At 35.8% G+C, this 26,479-nt stretch overlaps 1 protein-coding gene across 1 annotated transcript in view; it reads left to right on the forward strand.

The window, feature by feature from the left end:
• Nucleotides 1-26,479, forward strand: part of LMBRD1 (LMBR1 domain containing 1) — a 127,306-nt gene that overhangs the window by 28,033 nt on the left and 72,794 nt on the right. Inside the window, exons 4-5 of the mRNA XM_032154196.2 lie at nucleotides 22,716-22,813; nucleotides 25,487-25,554. Coding sequence (XP_032010087.1) covers nucleotides 22,716-22,813; nucleotides 25,487-25,554 — 166 coding nt within the window. The remainder of the gene's footprint in view (nucleotides 1-22,715; nucleotides 22,814-25,486; nucleotides 25,555-26,479) is intronic.

Raw genomic sequence — 26,479 nt, forward strand, 5'->3', positions numbered from 1 at the left:
TATTTTATTGAGGATTTTTGCATCAATGTTCATCAAGGATATTGGTCTGAAATTCTCTTTTTTGGTTATGTCTCTGCCAGGTTTTGGTATCAGGATGATGCTGGCTTCATAAAATGTGTTAGGGAGGATTCCCTCTTTTTCTATTGATTGGAATAGTTTCAGAAGGAATGGTACCAGTTCCTCCTTGTACCTCTGATAGAATTCAGCTGTGAATCCATCAGGTCCTGGACTCTTTTTGGTTGGTAAGCTATTGATTATTGCCACAATTTCAGAAGCTGTTATTGGTCTATTCAGAGATTCAACTTCTTCCTGGTTTAGTCTTGGGAGGGTGTATTTGTTGAGGAATTTATCCATTTCTTCTAGATTTTCTAGCTTATTTGCATAGAGGTGTTTGTAGTATTCTCTGATGGTAGATTGTATTTCTGTGGGATCGGTGGTGATATCCCCTTTTTCGTTTTTTATTGCATCTATTTGATTCTTCTCTCTTTTCTTCTTTATTAGTCTTGCTAGCGGTCCATCAATTTTGTTGATCTTTTCAAAAAACCAGCTCCTGGATTCATTAATTTTTTGAAGGGTTTTTTGTGTCTCTATTTCCTTCAGTTCTGCTCTGATTTTAGTTATTTCTAGCCTTCTGGTAGCTTTTGAATGTGTTTGCTCTTGCTTTTCTAGTTCTTTTAATTGTGATGTTAGGGTGTCAATTTTGGATCTTTCCTGCTTTCTCTTGTGGGCATTTAGTGCTATAAATTTCCCTCTACACACTGCTTTGAATGTGTCCCAGAGATTCTGGTATGTTGTGTCTTTGTTCTCGTTGGTTTCAAAGAACATCTTTATTTCTGCCTTCATTTCATTATGTACCCAATAGTCATTCAGGAGCAGGTTGTTCAGTTTCCATGTAGTTGAGCGGTTTTGAGTGAGTTTCTTAATCCTGAGTTCTAGTTTGATTGCACTGTGGTCTGAGAGACAGTTTGTTATAATTTCTGTTCTTTTACATTTGCTGAGGAGAGCTTTACTTCCAACTATGTGGTCAATTTTGGAATAGGTGTGGTGTGGTGCTGAAAAAAATGTATATTCTGTTGACTTGGGGTGGAGAGTTCTGTAGATGTCTATTAGGTCCACTTTATGTAGAGCTGAGTTCAATTCCTGGATATCCTTGTTAACTTTCTGTCTCGTTGATCTGTCTAATGCTGACAGTGGGGTGTTAAAATCTCCCATTATTATTGTGTGGGAGTTTAAGTCCCTTTGTAGGTCACTGAGGACTTGCTTTATGAATCTGGGTGCTCCTGTGTTGGGTGCATATATATTTAGGATAGTTAGCTCTTCTTGTTGAATTGATCCCTTTACCATTATGTAATGGCCTTCTTTGTCTCTTATGATCTTTGTTGGTTTAAAGTCTATTTTATCAGAGACTAGGATTGCAACCCCTGCCTTTTTTTGTTTTCCAGTTGCTTGATAGATCTTCCTCCATCCCTTTATTTTGAGTCTATGTGTGTCTCTGCACGTGAGATGGGTTTCCTGAATACAGCACACTGATGGGTCCTGACTCCTTATCCAGTTTGCCAGTCTGTGTCTTTTGATTGGAGCATTTAGCCCATTTACATTTAACGTTAATATTGTTATGTGTGAATCTGATCCTGTCATTATGATGTTACTTGGTTATTTTGCTCGTTAGTTGCTATAGTTTCTTCCTAGCCTCGATGGTCTTTACAATTTGGCATGTTTTTGCAGTGGCTGGAACCGGTTGTTCCTTTCCATGTTTAGTGCTTCCTTCAGGAGCTCTTTTAGGGCAGGCCTGGTGGTGACAAAATCACTCAGCGTTTGCTTGTCTGTAAAGTATTTTATTTCTCCTTCACTTATGAAGCTTAGTTTGGCGGGATAGCAAATTCTGGGTTGAAAATTCTTTTCTTTAAGAATGTTGAATATCGGCCCCCACTCTCTTCTGGCTTGTAGAGTTTCTGCTGAGAGATCAGCTGTTAGTCTGATGGGCTTCCCTTTGTGGGTAACCCGACCTTTCTCTCTGGCTGCCCTTAACATTTTTTCCTTCATTTCAACTTTGGTGAATCTGACAATTATGTGTCTTGGAGTTGCCCTTCTCGAGGAGTATCTTTGTGGCGTTCTCTGTATTTCCTGAATCTGAATGCTGGCCTGCCTTGCTAGATTGGGGAAGTTCTCCTGGATAATATCTTGCAGAGTGTTTTCCAACTTGGTTCCATTCTCCCCATCATTTTCAGGTACACCAATCAGACGTAGGTTTGGTCTTTTCACATAGTCCCAAATTTCTTGGAGGCTTTGTTCATTTCTTTTTATTCTTTTTTCTCTAAACTTCCCTTCTCTCTTCATTTCATTCATTTCATCTTCCATCAGCGATACCCTTTCTTCCAGTTGATCGCATCTGCTACTGAGGCTTCTGCAATCTTCACGTAGTTCTCGAAACTTGGCTTTCAGCTCCATCAGCTCCTTTAAGCCCTTCTCTCCATTGGTTATTCTAGTTATCCATCCTTCTAATTTTTTTTCAAAGTTTTTAACTTCTTTGCTATTGTTTTGAATTTCCTCTCGTAGCTCAGAGTAGTTTGATCGTCTGAAGCCTTCTTCTCTCAACTCATCAAAGTCATCCTCCATCCAGCTTTGTTCCGTTGCTGGTGAGGAACTGCGTTCCTTTGGAGGAGGAGAGGTGCTCTGTTTTTTAGAGTTTCCAGTTTTTCTGCTCTGTTTTTTCCCCATCTTTGTGGTTTTATCTACTTTTTGTCTTTGGTGATGGTGATGTACAGATGGGTTTTTGGTGTTGAAGTCCTTTCTGTTTGTTAGTTTTCCTTCTACCAGACAGGACCCTCAGCTGCAGGTCTGTTGGAGTTTACTAGAGGTCCACTCCAGACCCTGTTTGGCTGGGTGTCAGCAGCGGTGGCTGCAGAACAGCGGATTTTCGTGAGACCACAAATTCAGCTGTCTGATAGTTCCTCTGAAAGTTTTGTCTCAGAGGAGTACCCGGTTGAATGAGGTGTCAGTCTGACCCTACTGGGGGGGTGCCTCCCAGTTAGGCTGCTCAGGGGTGAGGGACCCACTTTAGGAGGCAGTCTGTCCGTTCTCAGATCTCCAGCTGCGTGCTGGGAGAACCACTACTCTCTTCAAAGCTGTCAGTCAGACAGGGGCATTTAAGTCTGTGGAGGTTCTTTGCTGAGTTTTTGTTTGTCTGTGCCCTGCCCCCAGAGGTGGAGCCTACAGAGGCAGGCAGGCCTCCTTGAGCTATGGTGGGCTCCACCCAGTTCGAGCTTCCTGGCTGCTTTGTTTACCTAAGCAAGCCTGGGCAATGGCGGGCGCCCCTCCCCCAGCCTCGCTGCCGCCTTGCAGCTTGATCTCAGACTGCTGTGCTAGCAATCAGCGAGACTCCGTGGGCATAGGACCCTCCGAGCCAGGTGCGGGACACAATCTCCTAGTGTGCCGTTTTCCAGGCCCGTTGGAGAAGCGCAGTATTAGGATGGGACTGACCCGATATTCCAGGTGCCGTCTGTTTCCCCTTTCTTTGACTAGGAAAGGGAACTCCCTGACCCCTTGCACTTCCCGAGTGAGGCAATGCCTCGCCCTGCTTCGGCTCGCGCACAGTGCGCTTCACCGTCTGTCCTGCACCCACTGTTAGGCACTCCCTAGTGAGATGAAACCGGTACCTCAAGCAGAAATGCAGAAATCACCAGTCTTCTGTGTCGCTGGGGCTGGGAGCTGGAGACCGGAGCTGTTCCTATTCGGCCATCTTGGCTCCACCTCAATAAATGTTTTTTTAAACCACTAAGTTTTGAGTAGCCTCTTACATGGTAGTAGATAACTGGTACATCTCTCCATCACTGTTATATTAATGTTGTTATTAATGTTCCTTGAACATTTCAGTTTCACTTCTACCTTAGACCCTTTGCTTTATGATCCCTTTGCTTAGAATGCTTTTCTTCCAGTTATTTACTTGACTAATTTAACTCCTTTAGCCTTTAAATCTTTGCTTACATGTTATATGTGAAAGAGGCCTACCTTCAGTCTCTGGCTCATTTTATCCTAGTCTATTTTTTTTCTTTACAGCCTTTAATCACATTCTGATGCCTTATATAATTTAGTTATGTTTATTGTTTGTATCTCCCTGCTAGAATTTATACTGTGCTAGGGCAGGAATCTTTATCTCTTTTGGTCCTTGATGTGTTGTAAGCACAAAGAACAGATATTGGCACATAGTAGGTGCTCAAATATTTGTGAAATTCATGAATTTTTTATTTTCTATGTAATTTAGGGAAACTCACTTGAATTTCTTACTTTGTTAATGAGAGAGAATAATGTGTACTTCCGTGTTGTTAAGATTGAGTGAGTGGGGTGGAATTTCAGCCATGGCCAAGTATGAAAATTGGCAGATTCTCTCACCAGAAAACAAATATGAAGTTGGACAAAACTGAACAGAAAACAACAGCTTCAGTTCTTTAGCAATCAGTGAAAAACATACAACAGTCTGAGAAGTGTTTATGCTTAAAAACTGCTAAGGGACAGTGGTAGTTTCTTGTATTTCAGCCTAGGGCTGTTATGTTCCGTACCCCCAACTTCCAGCTTGGTTATTGCAGAAGATCTGCCAGGGCAGGGTGGGTCCAGGGAGGACCTACAGCTGTACTGCTGTATTAGAAGGGGACTCACTCAGTTGGGTGGTGCTCACTTCTAGTGCTATCGTTTATGGAAGTGACAATCTTGGAGTCAGGTGAGTGGAGAGGACCCAGGATTCTACTAGCAAGGGATTGTGGTCATAATTGGGACAAGCATATGTCTGGCTGAAGCTGCATACATGTGTTTTGGAGACTGGAGAGGGCTCAACCTAGTCATGTACTCCTGGCTCCCCTAGAGGCTCTACACATGTGTGTAGGAGACCAGAAAGGAAAAGCCAGGGGCAATTGGCCTGAACTTAAATACAGTCTCCTCCTACCAATATGCAGGTTCATTGGCAAGGGCTGGAAGCCTTACTGGCTTGAGTTGTTTGAGAAAAGTTTCTTTCTGGTTATTGTCTGATTATTAAGCTATATAGACACAGGAGCAATCCCTAGGAAGCCAGGCTTAAAAACAGTAATTTAAATAAATATATATATTTTTTGAGCTAGGATAAAAACTAAAAAAATAGTTAAAAAAAATAGAGACATCAGCAGTTGCACACTGTGTGGAAAACAGATTTTACAGACTTAACCCTGCCAAATAAGTGAACGAAGGAATTAAAGAGGCAAACTTCAGGAGGAAAAAGCACAATACAGAGTTGCTACAACATATTGTCTAACATGTCCAGTTTCAATAAAATTACAAAATATGCAAAGAAATGGGAAAATGTGAACAATGCTAAGGAAAACAGCATATAGTGGAAACAGTATTTCTAGATATTAGATTTAGCAGACAAAGACTTCAAAGCAGCTATTGTAAATCAGTTTAAAGCAGCAAAGTAAGCTAAGAATGAAAATAAAGTGTGACAAATAGAGATGTTCAAAAAGGAGATAGAAATGATTTTAAAAACAACAAAATGAAAATTCTGAGATTGAAGAATATAGTAACTGATGTGAAAAATTTACTAGAGAGTCTTACCAAAGGTTTGACATGACAGAAGAAAGAAGCAGTGAATTTCAAAGGTAGATGATCTAATCTGAAGATCAGAGAGGAAAGAAGATTAAAGAGAAATCAATAGAGCCACAGAGATCTGTGGGTCAGCATCAAGTTTACCTATGTATGTGTGATGGGAATCTCAGAATAAAAAGAGAAAAAAGAGGGCAGGAAACAAAGTTTGAAGAAATTATGGCCAAAAAGCAATCTACCCATCTAAGAAGCTCAGTGAAACCCAAGTAGGAAAAACAGAGATACAGACCTGGACAAATCAGTGTTAAATTATTAAAAGCCAAAGACAAAGAGAAAAATTTAAAAGCAGCCAAAAAATTACATGACAGCATCTTTATGATTAGTGACTAACTTCTAATGTGAAATAGTGGACACCGGAGGGCACTAAAATGAAAAGAAAAAAGAATAAAGATTTCTGTGTCCTCTAAAATCCTCTAAAAATGAAGGTGGAACAGGACATTCCAAGATAAAACCTGAGAAAATTCATTGCAAGAAGCCCTTTCTTACAAGAATGCTAAAGGAAGTCTTTAAGGATGAAAGGAGATGACACTAGGCAGTAAACCAAATTCATAGGAAGAAAGAAATCAGAAATTATAATGGTTAATGTTTAATATAAAGGCACTATATCTTTTCTCCTTTTCTTACCTTTGTAAAAGATTTAAGATTGTATAAAGCAATAATTATAACACTGTAAATGTTGGGTTTAGGGTTTATAATATGTAGACATAAAATATATGATGAGAATGGCACAAAGAAAAAGAAGTATTAGAGCTATTTTGGAGCTTGTTTTTAAAAAAATATATTTTGCCTGTATTGTGTGAATATTAATTGAAGGTAAATTGTGATAAATTTAGGTATGTAGTATAATCCCCATAGCAACGACTAAGAAAATGACTCAAAAATATACTTATTTTATAAATCTATAAATATCTATAAAATAAGTCAGGAATTGGTAATGTGGAAACTAACTTTTAATACAAAATAAGGTAGTAAAGGAGAAGCCTGGAACAACAAAAAAGACATAATAAAGTATAAAATGGCAAATGTAATTTCAGCCATTTCAATAATTGTTATATTATGTGTAAGTAGTCTAAATACCCCCAATCAAATGAGATTGTCATAGTGGATCAACAAATGAAGATTCGTCAATGCGTTGTCTATAAGAGAAACACCTTAGATTCAGGGACACAAATAGTATACGGTTAAAGAAAAGGTTAGAAAAAGATGTCATGCAAGTAGTAACTCTGACAGCTGAAATGACTATATTAATATCAAATAAAATAGACTTTAAGACAAACATGGACATTTCATAATGATAAAATGGTTAATCATTAAAATGACAGAAAAATTATATATGCACCTATTAACAGAGCTTTAAAATACACAAATTCAAAATGGGCAGAATTGATAGGTGAAATAGATAATTCAACAATATTAGTTGGAAATTTGAGTAACCAACCCTTCATTGGTTAGGAAATAATTGTTTTCTGATAGAACAGTTAGAAAATCAGTGAAGGTTAAGAAGATGTAAACAACAATATTGATGAACTTACAAATATAGAAAATTGTATTCCAATGGATGCAGAATGCAATTGACTTAAAGCACACAAAGAACATTCTTCAGTATAGACTATATGATAGGTTATAAAATAATTATCAGTAAATTTAAAAGGATTAAAAATCATACAAAGTGCATTTTCCAATCATAATGTAATTAAATTAGAAACCAGCAATGGAAAAAAAACTTGGCAATCCACAAGTATTTGGCATTTAAACCACATACTTCTAAATAACCCATGGATCAAGATGAAATCACAAGGTAGATTGGAGACTATTTTGAACAGAATGAAAACAAAAATGTAACATATCAAAATTTATGGGATATAGCTTAAGCAGAGCTCAGAGGATAATTTGCAGCTTTAAACTCCTCTGTTAAAAAAGAATTCTCAGCTGCCTAAATTTCTACCTTAGGAAAACAGATAAAGAAGAGCAAACTGAACTTTAAACAAGCAGAAGAAAAATAAAGGTCAGAGCAGAAACCAATGAAATAGAAAACAGAAAAACAATAAAGAAAATTCAAACCAAAGTAGGTTCTTTGAAAAAAAAAGAAATCAGCAAATCTTTAGCTAGACTTAGGGCATCGGGAAAGGGGTAGAGAAAGGGAAAAAGGATATAAATTATCAAAATAAGGAATGAAAGAAGTGGCATTACCAACTTTGCAGAAATTAAAAGAGTTACAAAGGAATATTGAGTAACTTTATACCAACATATTAGATGAATTGGATAAATTCCTAGACAATTTTCCAATTGAATCAATTACCATAACTGATTTAAGAAGAAATAGCACTGTAGCAGGCATAGAAGTTGAATTATTTATTTAAAATATTCCCACAAAGAGAACCCCATACCTAGATTTCGTCACGTAAGAAATATGTGAAGAATTTCACATATTATGTATTTAAATAATTATACCAATTATATATTTAAATAAGAAATTATACCAATTTCTATTTATGTATTATAGATAGAAATTATACCAATCCTTTATCAACCTTTTTAGGAAATAGAGGATGAAGGAACACTTCTCAACTCACTTGAGGCCACTGTTTCCTTCATACCAAAATCATGTAAAGACATCACAAGAAAGGGAAACTGTGGACTAATATCCCTCATGAATGTAGACACAGAATTCTTAAAATTTTAGGAAACTGAATCCAGCGTCATATAAAAAGAATTATGTGACAAAAATACAAAAATTAGCTGGGCATGGTGGCAGGCTCCTGTAATCCCAGCTACTTGGGGAGGCTGAGGCAGGAGAATCTCTTGAACCCAGGAGGCAGAGGTTGCAGTAAGCCAAGATCACGCCACTGCACTCCAGCCTGGGTCACACAGCAAGACTCCATCTCAAATTTAAAAAAAAGAAAAGAAATTGTATGACAAAAGTGAATTCATCTCAGAAAAGTAAGGTTGCTTTAATATCCAGAAATTAATTTACTTAACATACATGTTAGCATACATAGGACAGAAATGAATGATCATCTCAATAGATGCAAAAAAAAATTCCAGTATCGATCATCAATTAAAAATTATCAGCAAAGTAGTTACAGAGGAGAACTTCCCAAGCTGACAAAGGACATCTGTGAAAAACCTACAGCTACATTATACTTAGTGGTGAAAGATTGAATACTTTTCTTCTGAGATTAGGAGCAAGATAACTATGTCTGCTCCCAACATTGCTATTTAACGCTGTACTGGTGATTCTAGCCAGTGTGATAAGTCTAAATAAATAAATACATATACATAATTAAATGAATAAATGTACTTAAATATTAATATTTATTATTTAGTTATTTAAATATTTACTTAAGTAAATACATCCAAACTGGAAAAGAAGAATTATTACTGTCTTACTTCCACAGGTAATATAAGATTCTATAGGTAGAAAATTTCAGGGAACTTATATATGGACAAATACAACCAGTAAGTAAGGTTAGCAGGATCACAAGTATAAGATTGATATGAAAACTAGAAACAGACAATTCAGATGAAATGAAAAAAGCAATTCCAATCAGAAACCATCAAAAAGAGTGAAAAAAGTACTTCACATTTAACAAGTGTAAGATTTCTATGCTGAAAACTACAGAAAAATTGTTGATAGAAATTAAAGAAGATTTAAATAAACAATTCCATATTATGGGGTTGAAAACACAATGCTGTAAAGATGCAATTATGTCAGTTTTCTCTCAAACTGACCTATAAGTTGAATGCGCCTCTATTAAAATCACACAGACTTTTAAAAATATTTTTGAAAAACTGACAAGCCAATCCTAAAATTTACGTGGAGGTCAACAGGATCTACAGTAGCCAAAAAACATTTGGAAAAGAAAAATGACATTAGAGAATTACATCCTCAGATCTCAAAACATAATATAAAACTCAGTAAACAAGACTATATAGTATTGCAGATGGTCAGGCATATAGAGCAATGGAATAAAATTCAGAGTCCTAAAATAAACCTTTGTATTCATGGTCAGTTGATTTTCAACAGCTGTGCCAATTCAGTTTAATTCCATTCAATTAAAAAAATTTTTGTTGGGAAAGTTGGACTATTATATGCAAAAAAATGATTTTTTTTTTAGCCTTACCTTATACCATACTCAAAAGTCAGTCATAGACCTAAGCTGTAAAAGTATAATACTTTTAGAAGAAATTAAGGGAGGGTGGGCACAGTGGCTCACTCCTGTAATCCCAGCACTTGGGGAGGCTGAGGCCGGCAGATCACTTGAGGTCAGGAGTTCAAGACCAGCCTGGCCAACATGGTGAAACCCTATCTCTACTAAAAATACAAAAATTAGCAGGGTGTGGTGGCAGACTCCTGTAATCCCAGCTACTTGGGGAGGCTGAGGCAGGAGAATCTCTTGAACCCAGGAGGCGGAGGTTGCAGTAAGCCAAGATCATGCCACTGCACTCCAGCCTGGGTCACACAGCAAGACTCCGTCTCAAATTAAAAAAAAAAAGGAAAAGAAATTAAGGAATATAATCTTGGTGACCTTAAGTTAGAAAAAGAGTTCTTAGATATGGCACCAAAAGCATGATTCATAGGAGAAACCTTAATAAGTTGTACTTCATCAATATTAAATCTTTGTCTTTCAAAAGACACAATTAAAACAAAAATAAGTATAAGCCATAAACAAGCCAAACATATTTGTAAATCATGTATAAATCATAAAGGGCTTATATTCAGAATGTATCTTACCAATCATTAATAAAACCATTCAATTAAAAAATAAGCAAAATATTTGAATAGGCATTTCATCAAGGAAGATTTATGAATGGCTTATAAACCCATAGAAAGATCTTCAACATCATTAATGATTAGGGAAATGTAAATTATGTTTTCAATGAGATATACCAGCACATCAACTAGAATGCTGTCTTATTAGTTAAGGCTGCTATAACAAAACATAGAGTGGGAGTCTTAACGAACATGTATTTCTCATAGTTCTGGAGCCGGCAGATTTGGTTTGTAATGAAGGCCTTCTTCCATGCTTATAGGTAGCTAGCTGCCTTCTCCCAGTGTCCTCACATGGCATAGAGAGAGAAAGAGAGAGTGAAGTAATGATCAAGTGCATGTACCCTGGTCTCTTTCTTTTCTTATAAGGACACTAATGCCATCATAGGGGCCCTAGCATCATGCCCTCATCTGAACCTAATTACCTCCCAAAGGCCTCATCTCCAAGTACTATCACATTGGGGTTAGGGCTTCAACATATGAATTCTGGGGGGACAAACTTACTGCATAACTTTCCACTCCTGGCAGCCCAGAATCCATGTCCATTTCCTATGCAAAATACATTTATTCCATCCTAACAGCCCCAAGAGTCTTAAGTTGTTGGGGTATCAACTCTAAAGTACAAAGTCTTGTCTAAATATTTTCTAAATCAATATGTGTGTGACCACAAGTAAAATTTATCCTGAGTCATAATTCTTCTCTGGCTGTGAACCTCTAAAACCAGATAAGTTATTTGCTTTTAAAATATAATAGCAGTACAGGTATAGGATAGACATTCTAAGGGAAAATTCAGAAGGAAAAAAAGGTTTCAATAAAGTAAAAAACCTAGCAATGCAGATACTATTAGAATTATAAGATAGCTCAAAAATAATCTTTGGTTTGATGCTATGCCTTCAGGACCCACTGTGGTGATGGTCCTGCCTCTACCATTCTGTGGGGCAGGGTTAAACCTCAGCGCTCTGCTGGGTAGGAGTTGTACCCGCAAGGCTTCGAGGCAGCTATTCTCTGACATGTTGAAACCTAGACAGTCCCCTCCCACCCCCTTTGAAATGAGGATGCAGCCTTGATCTCTTAATCACCTTTGGGGACATTCTTTTTTTGTCTTATAGAGTAGTACATTTTCATAGCCAAACAACTTTATGATCTGGTCCTCTAGGATCCAAGAAGCCTATCAGCCTTCCTTCATTTCATCCGATCTTCCTCCCCTTCAGTTCAAACTGGCAGTGTTTCTGCTGGGATGGCTGATTAGGTTCTTCTTGGTTCATATCTTCACTAATCTGCTTATCAAATACACCCTTAGTGTTCTCTTCAAGCTTTTCCATTTTTTTTTTGCAATGTGGATAGGCCGAGAATTTTCCAGATCTTCAAGTTCTGGCTCATTTTGCTTAACAATTCCTTTTTGTTTTTTTCTTTTTTCGTTTTATTCTAAGCAGACAGGAGGAATCAAGCCACTTCATCAACACTTTGCTTAGGAATCTCCTTAGCTAAATATTCAGTTTCATCACTGGCAAACTTTGCCTTCCACAAAACACTAGAACACAGTTCCCAAGTTCTTTGCTATTTTATAACATTACTTTAAAAAAAATTGTCCAGTGGCATGTTCCAAAGTGACCTCCATATTTTTAGATACGTGTTAGGACAGCAGCCCACTTCTCAGTACCAAAATCTGTCTTATAGTCAGTTTGGGCTTCTCTAGCAAAATACCACATACTGGGTGACCTAATCAATAAACATTTATTTCTCACAATTCTGGAGGCTAGGAAGTCCAAGATGAAGGTCTCAACAACTTCAGTCCCTGACGGAGACCCTTTTCCTGTCTTGTAGATGGCCACCTTCTTGCTGTGTCCTTACATGGCGGAGACAGAGAATGAACTCTAGTCTCTCTTCCTCTTCTTCTGAGGACACCAGTCCCATGATGGGATCCACCTTGTGCCTTCATTTAATCCTAATTACCTCCCAAAGACCCCACCTCTAAATACTATCACATTGGGAGTTAGGGTTTCAACAGGGAGTTAGGGTTTCAACACATGGATTTTATGGGCTCACCAACATTCAGTCTGTAACAGGCTGTAATAAGAACCACAGATAATGCCCAAGTGCTGCCATGAATATAGGGAAACTGGCATCTTTGAACCCCGCTATTGGGAAGGTAATGTGGTGTAGTTGTTTTGGAAAAACAGTTTGTAACTTCCTTTTTTTTTGGTAGAGACAGGGTGTCTACTGTGTTGTCCAGGCTAGTCTCCAACTCCTGGCTTCAAGTTATCCTCCTGTCTAGGCCACACAAAGGGCTGTGATTACAGGCATGAGCCACCACACCCAGCCATTTGTAACTTCTTTAAAAAGTTAAATTTCCTATATGGTCCAGCAGTTCCACTCCTAGGAATTTACCCAACAGGAATGAATGCAGTGTCTTAGGCAAAGATGTTCGTAGTAGCAGTTTTTATAGTAGTCCCGAACTGGAAAGTATTCAAATGTCTAACAACTGGTGAATGTTTAAATAAAATGCAGTATGTCCATACAATGGACTATATTAATATATTCAGCAATCTAAGTTACAAGTCAGCAAATTATGGCATGGCTTCTATAAACCTGGCTGTGTCTATTTGTTTATGTGTTGTCTATGACTGCTTTGCTACAGCAGCACAGATGAGTAGTTGCAACAGAGATGTATAAGCTGCAAACGTGAAAAATATTTATTATCTGTTAACAGAGAAAAAATCCCAACCCCTGTGCTTAGTGAAGGAAGCCAGATGCAGAAGACTGCATCTTATATAATTCTATGCATGTAAAATGACCAGAAAAGGCAAATCTCTAGAGACAGCAGATCAGTGGTTACCTCAAGCTAGGGGTGGGATTGGGGATTATTTGTGAACTGGCACAAAACAACTTTTTTCAGAGTAATGGAAATGTTCTAAAACTGGATTGTAGTGATGGCTATAGAACTTTATAAATTTACCAAACATTATTGAATTACACAGTTATAATTTGTGAATTTCAGGATATGTAAATTGTATATCAAAATTGTTGGGAAAAGTATCGAATCAGCTAATGTAAGTGAAGATTATAATACAGTTCTGTGTATATTATGGAGAGTCAGTAAAGGATAGTTGCTATTAATATGACTTAAAATCTTAGAGGATTTGCATATTTATTATTTGATTTTCTAGAGTTGTAATCTTATCCCTAATTCACAGATGAAAAAAATGAGGTTAAAAAGTTATGAAGGACTAAGGCTTATACATTGGAATGTGATTCTTTGTTGCTGTACAATTGTGAATTATAGCATGAATTATTTAGCCTTTTGTCTGACCATTTTATTTAACAATTTTTTTTTTGTTAAAAAAATGGCATTGCAGTGTAAACCTTGAATAAATACCATTGAAAGGGGGAAATAACCAAAAATATCCATGGGGAAAATGACTGTTCTTCAGAATACGAAGTCTCAGTTCAACCCTGTAAATGATTTTTATTCTCAAGTTGTGTATTCTTAGAACTTACACAGCAGATGTCTGACTCACTTTGCTATACTGTCAGCCGTTGTACTAGTTATCTACTGTCATGTAACAAATTACCTCAACATTTAGCAGTTTAAAACAGCAAACCTTATTTCACAGTAGATTTGGGTGAGGAATCCAGATGCACCTTAGTTGGGTGGTTCTCTCGTTGGGCTACAAGGAAGGTGTCTAGTGGGACTGCAGTCATCCCAAGACTCCACAAGGGGGACGGTTGACATGTAAGCTCTTTCACATGGGTTTAGACAGGCCTCAGGTTTTATCTCTGTTGGCCTGTAACATCAGTTCTTTGTCACGTGGACTTTTCTATAGGGCAGCTCACAACATGGCAGCCAGGGCGTCTCAGAGTGAGAGCAGGATAGAGCAATAAGATGGAAGCCAGTCTTTTTGTCACCTAATCTCAGAAGTAACTTCCCAATATTTTTGTTCATATTCTGTTCCTTAGCAGTGAGTCACTAGTGCCAGCCCACACTCAAGCTGAGATTACACAGGTCATGAATACAGAAGTGGGGTTATCAGGAGCCACTTTAGAAGCTGCCTACCACAGCAGTCTTGCCAATATCAACATCTTTGATGTTTACTTGACATACACTTTTATGCTTAGCAGACTATTTATTGATCATAGAAAGTATGTAGTTTGAGATAGTCATTTTGAAGTCTCCTGTGTTTTTCCTGATGCTATTTCTTCTATTTCCCCCTTAGAAATACTCTAAATTTAGTTTGTGTTAATCCCTTGCTTTGCCTTTCAGTTTGACCATGTTATGTTCTTACTTAGTTTTACATTTCTGAACTTTATATGAAATGGCTTGCTTGCTTTCATTCATCTTCATGTTCCAGACGTTTATACACATTATTGAAGAAAGTATAATTTCATTGTGTATGACTATGCCGCATATTAATCAGTGTGGACATTTAGTTTTTTGCTGTTAAGATTGTGCAATGAACATTCTTGTACATGTTTTCTGTTGTATATACAGAAAATATATGTGCAGAGTACATACATACATATATATGTGCAGAATACATACATAGGAGTCAAACAGATAGCTCATAAGTTATATACATCTTCAGTATTGTAGATAATGACAAGCTATTTTGCTGTTTGTACTAATGTAATTCTCATTAGAAGAACATAAGCCTTCTAGTTGCTCTATATTCTAAACTTTGATATTGTCATATATGTTTAGTTTTTGCTAGTCTGGTGAGTGTGAGAGTTCACTAGTCTATGTTTCACTTATTTGCAAATGAAGTTGTATGTTTTTAAAAAATTTGTTGGCTTTTTCAGTTTTCTGCTTAAAGTAACTTTCAGTTGGGTTGTGTTCTTATTGATTTAAGAAATTTTTTAAAGATAATTTGAGTAGTACGTACTGCAATTTTAAATATTGTGTCTTTTCCTCACTAGAATTAAGTCTCATGAGAGGCTTCTGTGTTTTGATTTAGCTCTATACCTCTCCCTAGAATGATGGTTGAAACATACTCAGTAGGTATTTGTTAAATGAATACATTTAAAAGGGACCTTTTCTGTATCTATTAAGATACGGAAGTATCTATAAGATATCATATAAAGCTTTTTTTTGTTTTGGTTTATTCTTTCAAGTGGTATATTATGTATTACGTGGCTAGATGATACTTAAACTAATTTTGCATTCCTAGCATAAACCCAAATTGTCCATCTTGGTGTTTTTTTTTGGTTTGTTTTTTAAATGTATTTTTGGATTTGATTTGCTGCTCTCTTAATTGGGATTCTTTTAAAAAATGAATTTGCAGGTGAGACTGGTCTGTAATTTTTCTTTGTCTTATTATTCTTGTCAGGTGTGAGTATTAAGACTGCTAGCCTTGTAAAATGAGTTGAAAAGTCTGTCTACATTTTAGAGAATGCTGGGGACCAGTGAGCACTTATGTTTCTGTTTCTCCCATAAAATATATACTTGTTACCGGTAACTAAGAAGTAGAAGTGAGCATAGAAGTTTACACTATCATTCCTAATTCAACATTGAGTAGTTCATTTATTAGTAATTTTGAGTGGTTTGTTACTCACAAAACTTTTGCTTCTTACCTTGCATACTGGTTTATAATTCTTACTAGACATCTGGGAGTACTTCCACTGTAGGATGAATAATGGTTCCCTTCAATTAGAAGGTATGATTTCTACCAGGCCGCTTTGATCTTCTTATTCCAGTGAATAGTTACCATATCAGATGGAGTGATTGACCCTATTAGGGGAAGTAGGGTTGCTGCTACACAGTTAATGCAAGGAGAAGTGTATCTTGAACCCATGGGATTCTGTGGCACCTCATGATATTACCATGTTCAGTGGCAAAAGTTAGTTGAGATCTATTATACCTACCGTTCACAGACAAGATGACCAAGGGCTTGGAATAGCTCAGGAATAAATATTTGAATTTGCCCATTTCTAGTACCAAATTCCATTTCAGGAATTACATGTGGCTGCTATTAGCAGTGCAGAAGTTGCTAGCTTAAATAGCCATATAGTATTTCAGTCTCACTTAAAGTAAGTATGGAGATAGGCTATCCAGGGCTGGTATGGCAGTGCCATAACATCATGAGAGTACTAAGCTCATTCCTTCTCTACTCTCCATCCTTAGGACATAATTTCCATCTTAAAGTCACCACAGATTTTAAAATGGTGCTAGAGTTTAAGCCATCATGTATGAGTTTCAAGTAGGCTGCAGTAGGAAGGGGGAAGGTCAAAAAAGGGAGTGCCAGCTAAAAGGAAATGGGTATAGATATGCAGCTATCAGTCTTGACTCACAAGTTTTTCATCGGGGTAAATAGATAATTTTAGAAGGCTTTTAGAGTTCCCAGAATATCTTTATACTTTGACCTCTAAAACAAAAAGCTTTGTAATGACTAATTATTCTGTCAAAATATTGACTAAGTTTGTCATTGTGTTTTGATGTAAATGTTAGCTATTTTCATTGGTAGTTGGGAAGGATACTTTAAAAAAAATTTTAACAACTTAAAAGTCTAATGTATCCAAGTTAATTTTCATGTGAGTAATAATTTAATGATACGTGGCTTTTGAAAGGTAGATTGTTCCTTCGTGTATGTTTAAAAATTTTAGGAATTACTATGTATTCTTTGGTAGTTTTTGTCCATGACCTTTAAGTGGCTCTCTATTCACTTGTTTTTTGCTAGTTCTTGATAAGTTGTTTTAAAAAAACAACTTGTTTCATGAGTTTAATTTCGCTCAATTTCTGTGGACATGAGGCTTAAAAATTTTTTTCTTAATGTGTTCTTTGATGTTAGCGGGTCTGCTAAACCAAAAATCTGTTTGTCTTTATTTGCTAGTAGCAATCTTTTAACAAAAACATTTATAAGTAAAAGCATATTTTATAGAGATGTTAGGATATGAGAGTGTCATAACTTAGAGTTAAGAATAATTTGCCTTTGAAAATGGCTATGAGTTTGATGTAGAACTTTTAAAAAAGCAGTTTTTCCTGTTTCATGATAGTGGAGGCAGCAATATTTTTTCCCCCATTTACAGATATATAAACTCAACTTGACATTAGAACTGATCATATGATAAATGTTATAAAGTGAATGTTCATTTAATTCTAATTCTCTCTTTGCAGTTCAACATTTGTGGACTAAAAGAAGAAATCTTTATAAAGGACACTGAGAAAGAACAGTTAGATTATTAGAAGATAGCTTAGAAGGTTGTATCAGGGAAACAAATACTTAGAGCAGTTTTAAACCTATTTTGAATCATTGACTACTAGAGGGATATAGTCTGTTGAGAATTGTGTCTGTTCTCCACTTCATTCCCCCAGATGTTGATTGCTAAAAACTTTTGTGGGCACTCTTACCAGCAACATGAGAATTTTGGTTGCCATACATCTTTTAAGTCAATAGCTGCCCCATTTTTTTTTTTTGACTTCTCAGATTAGTGTTGTCCATTCTAGAACTTCCTTATGTTCAATCATAGAAAGGAACTCTTGTGTCTGGGCTTGTTTTAGTCAACACAAGGTCTATGAGATTCATCTGTTTCTCATGTTTCTTTTTTATTGCTGTGTGATCGTCTTTTGTGTGAATATATCACTCAGTTTGCTTATCCATCCACTTGATGATGATCATTTGGATCATTTCCAGTTTTTGATCACTGTATATAATGTTTCTCTGAACATCATTCTTGTGAAAGAATTAATGCAGCAGACCTAATATTGCTGAATGCTTGTATGTTTTCAGGGAGGTCCTGCTTGTGTGGCTTACCTTTGACTAACTCCTAGGAACTTAGCCCTTGGTGTGTGTTCTCTATGTTACTAATTGAAAGGTGGTTTTGTACAGCTGGATATGGAACCATGCACTACCGGCTAGTTTAGATTGTGCAAAAACATGATTTTTGGTGAATTCTTGCTTTCCTTTTTGGAGTCTGTAGTTTTGGTAATCAAAGCTGGTCACTTAGGCAAATGTGCTTGTTTTGCAAGTCTCCAATAAATGCCCTGGACTCTGCAAATCAACCAAACTTCTCTGGGCAGAGGTCCTTTACATAAGTTGTTGTACTTTATTGCTAGAGGAAGAAAATTGTTGGGTCACGTGATAGGTACATGTTTAACTTGATAAGAAACTACTAAACAGTTTTTTACAGTGTTGTACCTCACTCCTACAAGTAAAGTATGATAATGTTAGTTGTTCTGCATTCTTGTCAACACTTGGTATTGCCAGTTTAATTTTAGCCATTTAGATTTACTTTGCACTTTCTTGATGACTATGGTGATGAGCATCTTTTAAAATGTGCTTGTTGGCCATTGTGTATATTTTCTTTTTCTTTTTTTTTTTTTGAGATGGAGTCCTGCTCTGTCACCCAGGCTGCATGCAGTGGCGCAATCTGGGCTTACTGCAACCTCTGCCTCCTGGGTTTAAGGGATTTCTCCTGTCTTAGCCTCCTGAGTAGCTGGGATTATGGGTGCTTGCCACCATGCCTGGCTAGTTTTTTTGTATTTTTGGTAGAGACGGGATCTCATTATGTTGGCCAGGCTGGCCTGGAATTCCTGAACTCAGGTGATCTGCCTGCCTCGGCTTCCCAAAGTGCTGAGATTACAGGTGTGAGCCACTATGCCCAGAAATTGTGTATATTTTCTAATGTGAAGTATTGAAGTCTTTGCCCATTTTTTAAAAGAGGTGTCTTTTTATTGAGGTACAGGAATTTGTCTCATACTTTGCTATGCTAATTAAATATAATGCTAACTTAGGTGTTCAAAAGATTGTTTATCACACAAGATTAGGAGCACAAGAAATGCTTATAAAGTCATTACGCTGTCTTGCTATCTAAAGGCCAAGCCCACCAAGTAATAGACACAAGGGGCATACTCAGGCTGAAGCTAAACCTTACTCCACCTATCAGTTTATCAAAGTTTTTGCTGTGAGGCTGTCAGCCTACTCAAGTCTGTTGTCCTAATTCAGTTTTTTTTTCTATTTTACACAAATTATTTTATTTGATTATTTTAATCCTAATATTGGCATGGTATTTAGGGTAATTTACAAATGGCATTTTGTATTTAAGTTTTTAAAGCTTTGGAATACTTGTTACAGTTTTTTTTTTTTTTTTTTTTAATTTAAGTTCTGGGATACATGTGCAGAATGTGCAGGTTTGTTACATAGGTATACATGTGCCATGGTGGTTTGCTGCACCTATCAACTCATCATCTAGGTTTTAAGCCCTGCTTGCATTAGGTATTTGTCCTAATGCTCTCCCCTCACCTTGACCCCACCCCACAACAGGCCCCAGTGTATGATGTTCCCCTCCCTGTGTCCATGTGTTCTCATTGTTCAACTCCCACTTATGAGTGAGAACATGAGATGTTTGGTTTTCTGTTTCCTGTGTTAGTTTGCTGAGAATGATGACTTCCAGCTTCATCCATGTCCCTGCAAAGGACATGAACTTATTCTTTTTTATGGCTGCATAGTATTCCATGGTGTATATGTGCCACATTTTCTTTATCCAGTCTATCATTGATGGGCATTTGGGTTGGTTCCAAGTCTTTGCTATTGTAAATAGTGCTGCAGTAAACATATGTATGCATGTGTCTTTGTAGTAGAATGATTTATGATCCTTTGGGTGTATACCCAGTAATGGGATTGCTGGGTCAAATAATATTTCTGGTTCTAGATCCTTGAGGAATCGCCACACTGTCTTCCACAATGGTTGAACTAATTTACACTCCCACCAACAGTGTAAAAGTGTTCCTGTTTCTCCATATCCTCTCCAGCATCTGTTATTTCCTGACTTAATAACCATTCTAATTGGCACAAGATGGTATCTCACTGTGGTTTTGATTTGCATTTCTTATTGACCAGTGATGATGAGCTTTTTTTCATATGTTTGTTGGCTGCATAAATGTCTTCTTTTGAGAAGTGTCTGTTTATATCCTTTACCCACTTTTTGATGCGGTTATTTCTTGTAAATTTAAGTTCCTTGCAGATAAATGTTTATGTCTTTTGGCTCTTAGATTTGCAATAGAAATGTTAAAACTCACTACTCTTTGGTTTGTAGCAGAAACACCAATATTCACTGCCCTAACAGATTTATTGTCACTATTAGTTGCTCCTAATATTAAAAGCCTGCATAAATTTCATTAAATGTGTATATTGCCAAATGCAGTATGTTGACATTTTGTGATTGCTAAGTATAAATTAACTCTGCCCCTCTGTTGATTATTTAGGGTCCTATTTGATTTGAGTTTCTTTTATCTGTTTTGCATGTAGTAGGGCTGTTTCATAAGTGTCCTCCAGATAAATGAGATAGTGCTAGCAAATGTTAAGAAAACTCTTTAAAGTCATTTCTTCCAACACAATAAGTAATTTAGATTTTATTATACATTACTAACATGCATTTTTTTCCATGTTTTTTTTACCATCTTAACCATTTCAAGTGCACTATTCAGTGGTATTAAATATGTTCATAATATGCAGCCATTGGTGCCATTCATCTCTATAACACTTTCCATCTTGTAAAATTGAAACTATACCTTTTTAATAGTAACTTTCTATTCTGCCCTTCCCCTCTCCTTCTGACAACCACCGTCCTACTTTCTGTATCCTTGATTTTGACTACTCTCAGTACCTCATATAAGTGGAGTCATATCGTATTTGTCTTTTTGTGACTGGCTTATTTCACTTAGCATAATGTCCTGGTTATGCTAAGTTCATCTGTGTTGTAGCATATAGCATTTCCTTCCCTTTTTTTTATTTTTATTTTTTTGAGACGGAGTCTGTCTCTGTCGCCCAGGCTGGAGTGCAGTGGTGCGATCTCGGCTCACTGCAAGCTCTGCCTCCCAGGTTCACGCCATTCCCCTGCCTCAGCCTCCTGAGTAGCTGGGACTACAGGCGCCCCCACCACGCCTGGCTAATTTTTGTATTTCTGGTAGAGATGGGGTTTCACCGTGTTAGCTAGGATGGTCCCGATCTCCTGTATAACACATTTTGCCTCTATCCATCCATCAATGGACACTTGGGTGGCTTTCATGTTTTAGTTACTGTGAACAATGCAGTTATGAACATGGGTGTACAAATAACTCTTCGAGAGTCTGTTTTCAATTCTTGTGTGCATACACCCGGAAGTGGAATTGCTGGATCATATGTAACGCCATTTTTCATTTTTTTTAGGAAACATCATACAGTTTTCCACAGCTGCTATACCATTTTACATTCCTACCAGCAGCACACAGGGTTCCAGTTTCTCCACATCCTTGACAACACTTGTCATTCTTATTGTTTTTTGTTGGTAGCCATCCTAATGGGTCTGAGATGGTAACAGTTGCTTTCTTTTATAAAGGAATACAATGATTATCATTCTGTAATTGCTTTATATAATTATACTGGTACTATTATTTTTCATGAATATGTACAAACGAATGAATGTGAATATACAGATTTTAAAAACAGGTTTCTTAGGCTTAAGTCTCAAATGTTCCTTATTCTGTTTTTATTGTTAAAGATACTATATCTTTGGCTTAACTTAAGCTCTATATTGAATTTAGATAAATATTTTGACTGACTGCCAGTTAAAAGTATGTCAAATCTAACATTTTTTTTTTAAAAAGCAGATAAATAGTAATTCCTATCAGTTAATGTTGAATCTGATTTTGAATATAATCTAAGAATTGAAAACAGGGTCATGAAGAGTCCTTCCAGGTTCATAGCTGCATTATTCACAAATTGCAAAATTTGGAAGCAACCCCAGTGTCCATTGATGGGTAAATAGAGAGTCTGATTTTACTGTTCTACTATTCTTTCTATCTTTTCTCTATTTTGATTTGTGTAAGATTGGTTATATAATACTGCATATTTTTTTAAACTTAAGATGAGAAAATTATTTATATCAAAAAGACAATATTATTTATAGCTGTTTCTTTAACTTGCCGGAATAGCAAATGTTGTGTTAGGTGTACTCAAATTTAAATTGGAATGAACACAAAAGTTAAAGTTCGTTTAAATGAGATGGTTTACAGGAAGTTCTCAGCATTGTAGTTAGTACAGAGTAAGAGCTCATATGTCAGCTGCCACAATTGTTCTTGACCCAGTTATTACTATTGTTAGAAATTGCTGTAAAGTTAACTTGAATTATGGGTTGTTATTCTGATAATACTGTTGATTTACTGGGACATGGGACAGAGAAGGCTATTTGGGCATCATGTACTATATAGAAAGAGTTATGAGAAGAGGGAATCAGATAGGGGAATGAATTTGTTAAGTGAATATATATACATATATATACATGTAGATAGATAACTGTGATTAAGTACATATGTATTTAGTAAAACTCGATTTATTATTTATTTCCACAGCTTTATATTCTGTTATATTGTTCTGTGTGTTCTTCTGGATCCCTTTTGTCTACTTCTATTATGAAGAAAAAGATGATGATGATACTAGTAAATGTACTGTAAGTATCTTTATTTTAGAGGCCTTAGTTTAGGAAAGAAAAATAATATTTCCTACTTTTTCAGAGAATGAATGAATGGATTTTTTCTAGAGCAGTGTTGTCTAATAGAAATACAATGTTAGCTAAATTAAAATAAAAAGAAAGTTGAAATTAATTTTAATTATACATTGTATTTAACATAATATATTCCAAATATTATTTCAAATATAGTCAAACTATTAATGAAATATTGTTTCTTTTCTTCACACTAAGTCTTTGAAATTTGGGTTGTTTTTTACACAACAATTCAAGCTAGCCACATGTCAAGTGCTTTCTAGCCACATGTGGCTTGTAACTATTGTTTTAGACAAAGCAATTCTAGATCAGGCATACACAATTTTTTCTGTAGAAGGCCAGGTAGTAAATAGTTTAGGATTTGTGGGCTATACGGTCCGTGTCTTAGCCACTCAAGTCTGCCATTATAGTGTTAAAAGTATCCAGAGACAATGAACATTTTATGATCCAGTGAAACAGAAGATGAATCAGATGTGGCACACTGAATGTAGTTTGCTGGCCCCTGTTCAAAAGCATAAAGAAGGAGCACTTGTAGGTTGTTCTTACTAATCCAGGATAAGGCTGACTTTTTTTTGGCTGGGCGCTGTGGCTCACGCCTGCCTGTAATCCCAGCACTTTGGGAGGCCGAGGTGGGCGGATCACCTGAGGTCAGGAGTTAAGAGACCAGCCTGACCATGGCGAAACCTCGTCTCTACTAAAAGTACAAAAATTAGCTGGGCATGGCGGCGGGGACCTGTAATCTCAGCTACTCCGGAGGCTGAAGCAGGAGAATTGCTTGAACCTGCGAGGCGGAGGTTGCAGTGAGCCGAGATCGCGCCACTACTCTCCAGCCTGGGCTACAAGAGTGAGACTCCGTCTCAGAAAAAAAAAAAAGACTGACATTTTAAAAACCTGACAAATACAGCACACATGCATGTTCAGAACTGCAGACCATTATCACTTAAGTATTGGTATAAACAACTAAAATAATAGTAAATATAATTCAGGAGCATCTTAGAAATATATTAATTTTATATAACTGAGTTGGGCCTCTCTCTCAATTGCATGGATGACTGAAAATCAGGAAATCTATTAATATATAGTAATTAATAGGTCAAAGAAAAAATATGTTAAAAGGTATATGTCAAAATCGAACACTGTAATTTAGGGGAACAGTTGTACAATAAGACTAAATGTCTTTTTGACTTACAGGATTTTGTTTTATACCTTGTTTACATTTGTATTTAAATACAGAATAAATGTATTAAGTCAAAAGTTAGCATCATGCTTAATCATGCTTAAAACTTCAAGAGCATTTGCATTAAGATTGGGAGCAAGTAAATTAACAGTATTTTAAATGACTCCTAGAGTGATAATCAATGCATGTTAGAGAAAAAAAATTAGATATTTAAATATTTCTGAAGAGAGTCAAAATTGTTATTTGCAGATACTATATTACTCTATATTTGGAAAAACCAAGGTATTTAAAGTAAGGTAGCTAGTTACAAATTTAATAAAATCTCCATGAGATTTATGCAGTCTCTTTCACTTCTTCCAAAGTGCACATTCTTCTACCCTTTGGTTGATCTTAGGATCTTCTTTACGTTTTCTTTAGTTTTTTTCCTAAAGAATATCTTAACCCCTTTGTGAATAAGAACTATGTGAAACATTAATTCAAATTTTAAAAGATGATTTTTAGATACTTCATTAGTCTGAGAGGACAAATATTATTTCTGACTGATTTAAAATGAGATTATTATTAACTTTTTTATTCGTATTCAGAATGTCCAGCTTTGTCTTTATTTGCTTTTCTTAGCCTTTGGAGTATATTATAGGCACCAAGCAAAACATAGTTTTTGAATTCCCAAGTTCCTGGTCTTAAGTACTTATTTAATCACTTATGACCTATGTGCCTTAGGACAGATTATTAACTTCTCTGGACTTCATCTTCCTTATGTCTAAAGTACAGATGAGAACAACCTATCTTAGAGTTGTTATGAGAATTAATTAAATGAGTTAACATATGTGACGTTCTTATCAGTGCCTGGCATGATATATGTTATATATGTATAAAATATATATTAATGTATGTAAGTATATATACACATATATTTGTGTATATGTGTATATATACTTATATATGTATATATTCGTATCTATATATACAAATATATTTAATATATACTCATGTATATACTCAAACACAAATGTGTATATTGTGTTTATTATTGTTATAAACCATTTTGATGTATTGGGTTGGGGCATTGTAGATTCTGACTGCTGTCTGGGGGAATATTTTATTTCATATTCTGATACTTTTACTAAAGATGCCTACTGGAGAATTAACTATGCTTTAGGTGGGTTGGTTTTTACAAGGGTCTAACTATTGAAAAGATTTTAAGAATCTCATGTTTTGCAAAGTTACTTAAGATGTAGTATACCCATTTTCTTTAAATTTTAAGATTGTTTTTCAACCTTAGTTTCAATAGTGTAAAGTTTCAAGTGAAACTTGAAAGTGAAACTTTACACTATTGAGTGTAAGCGTGTATCTGATGTGAAGGTACTGTTAAACTGTTGCAAGGATATTTTATATTTTAAAGGGCTTGCTAAATGTTATACTTTTTTGTCCTTGGCACCTAGCAAATTAAAACGGCACTCAAGTATACTTTGGGATTTGTTGTGATTTGTGCACTGCTTCTTTTGGTTGGGTAAGTCTTGATTTTTTTTTTTTAACCATGCAATGGAAATAGAATTATTTGAAAAAAAAAAATAAAAGGATCATTCAGTAAAACCTAGGAAAGAAAAAAATGTAAAAAAAAGAACAATCCACTCTCTATATCTCCAAGGAACAATAGCCACAATTTAACAGTTTTGTCTATGTTGTTTCATCTAGACATTTTTATGTGCTTGAATGCATGCAGAGTTCACCTCTCTTCTTGCATGCACTCTACATGTTTTTTACACAAATGTGATTATGTTTTATATAATTCTTGGTAATCTGCCTGTTAACATATTGTGGGCATCTCTTCAGGATAGTAAGTTTAGATCCATCAGTTTTGACTACATTGCATTTCCTTCTGAGGATACAAAAATATATTTAACTGATCTTCTAGTGATGACTGCTTAGACATGTATAATGTTTCCCCATTATTATAAATAACACTTTGATGAAAATCCTTATCTGTGCATCTTTTCAGATTTGACCCTATCAGTCTTTTAAATCTTTGTCAATGAATTTCCTTTCTTAATTCTTCTTGTTTTTATACTAATATCAATAACATTTTGCTTATTTGTTTGTACATCTAAAATTTATCCTTGTTAATGGAAGACATTTATCTTTGTTAAAAATAGGTCAATAGTCTTTCATTTTTTATGTTAGGAAATACATTAGGAGTTAATAAATTTTTTAAAGTTTCTGTTTATAATTTAGTCTCACAATTTTCAATAAATAACTTTCCATAAATAAAAAAAATTACTTATTACATGTAACTTGTAATGGGAATAAAATTGTTGAGTAACTTTCTGTAGTTCCAGGATTCTTAGCATGCATGTGTTTTATAGTCAAGTCATATTTTTAATTCTTTTTACCTGCCTTGATGTGTCATGAAAAAGAGTACTTTTTGTAAGCACTTT

The sequence above is a fragment of the Hylobates moloch genome, unplaced genomic scaffold (assembly GCF_009828535.3).
Source record: "Hylobates moloch isolate HMO894 unplaced genomic scaffold, HMol_V3 SCAFFOLD_2, whole genome shotgun sequence".
NCBI classification, from domain to species: domain Eukaryota; kingdom Metazoa; phylum Chordata; class Mammalia; order Primates; family Hylobatidae; genus Hylobates; species Hylobates moloch.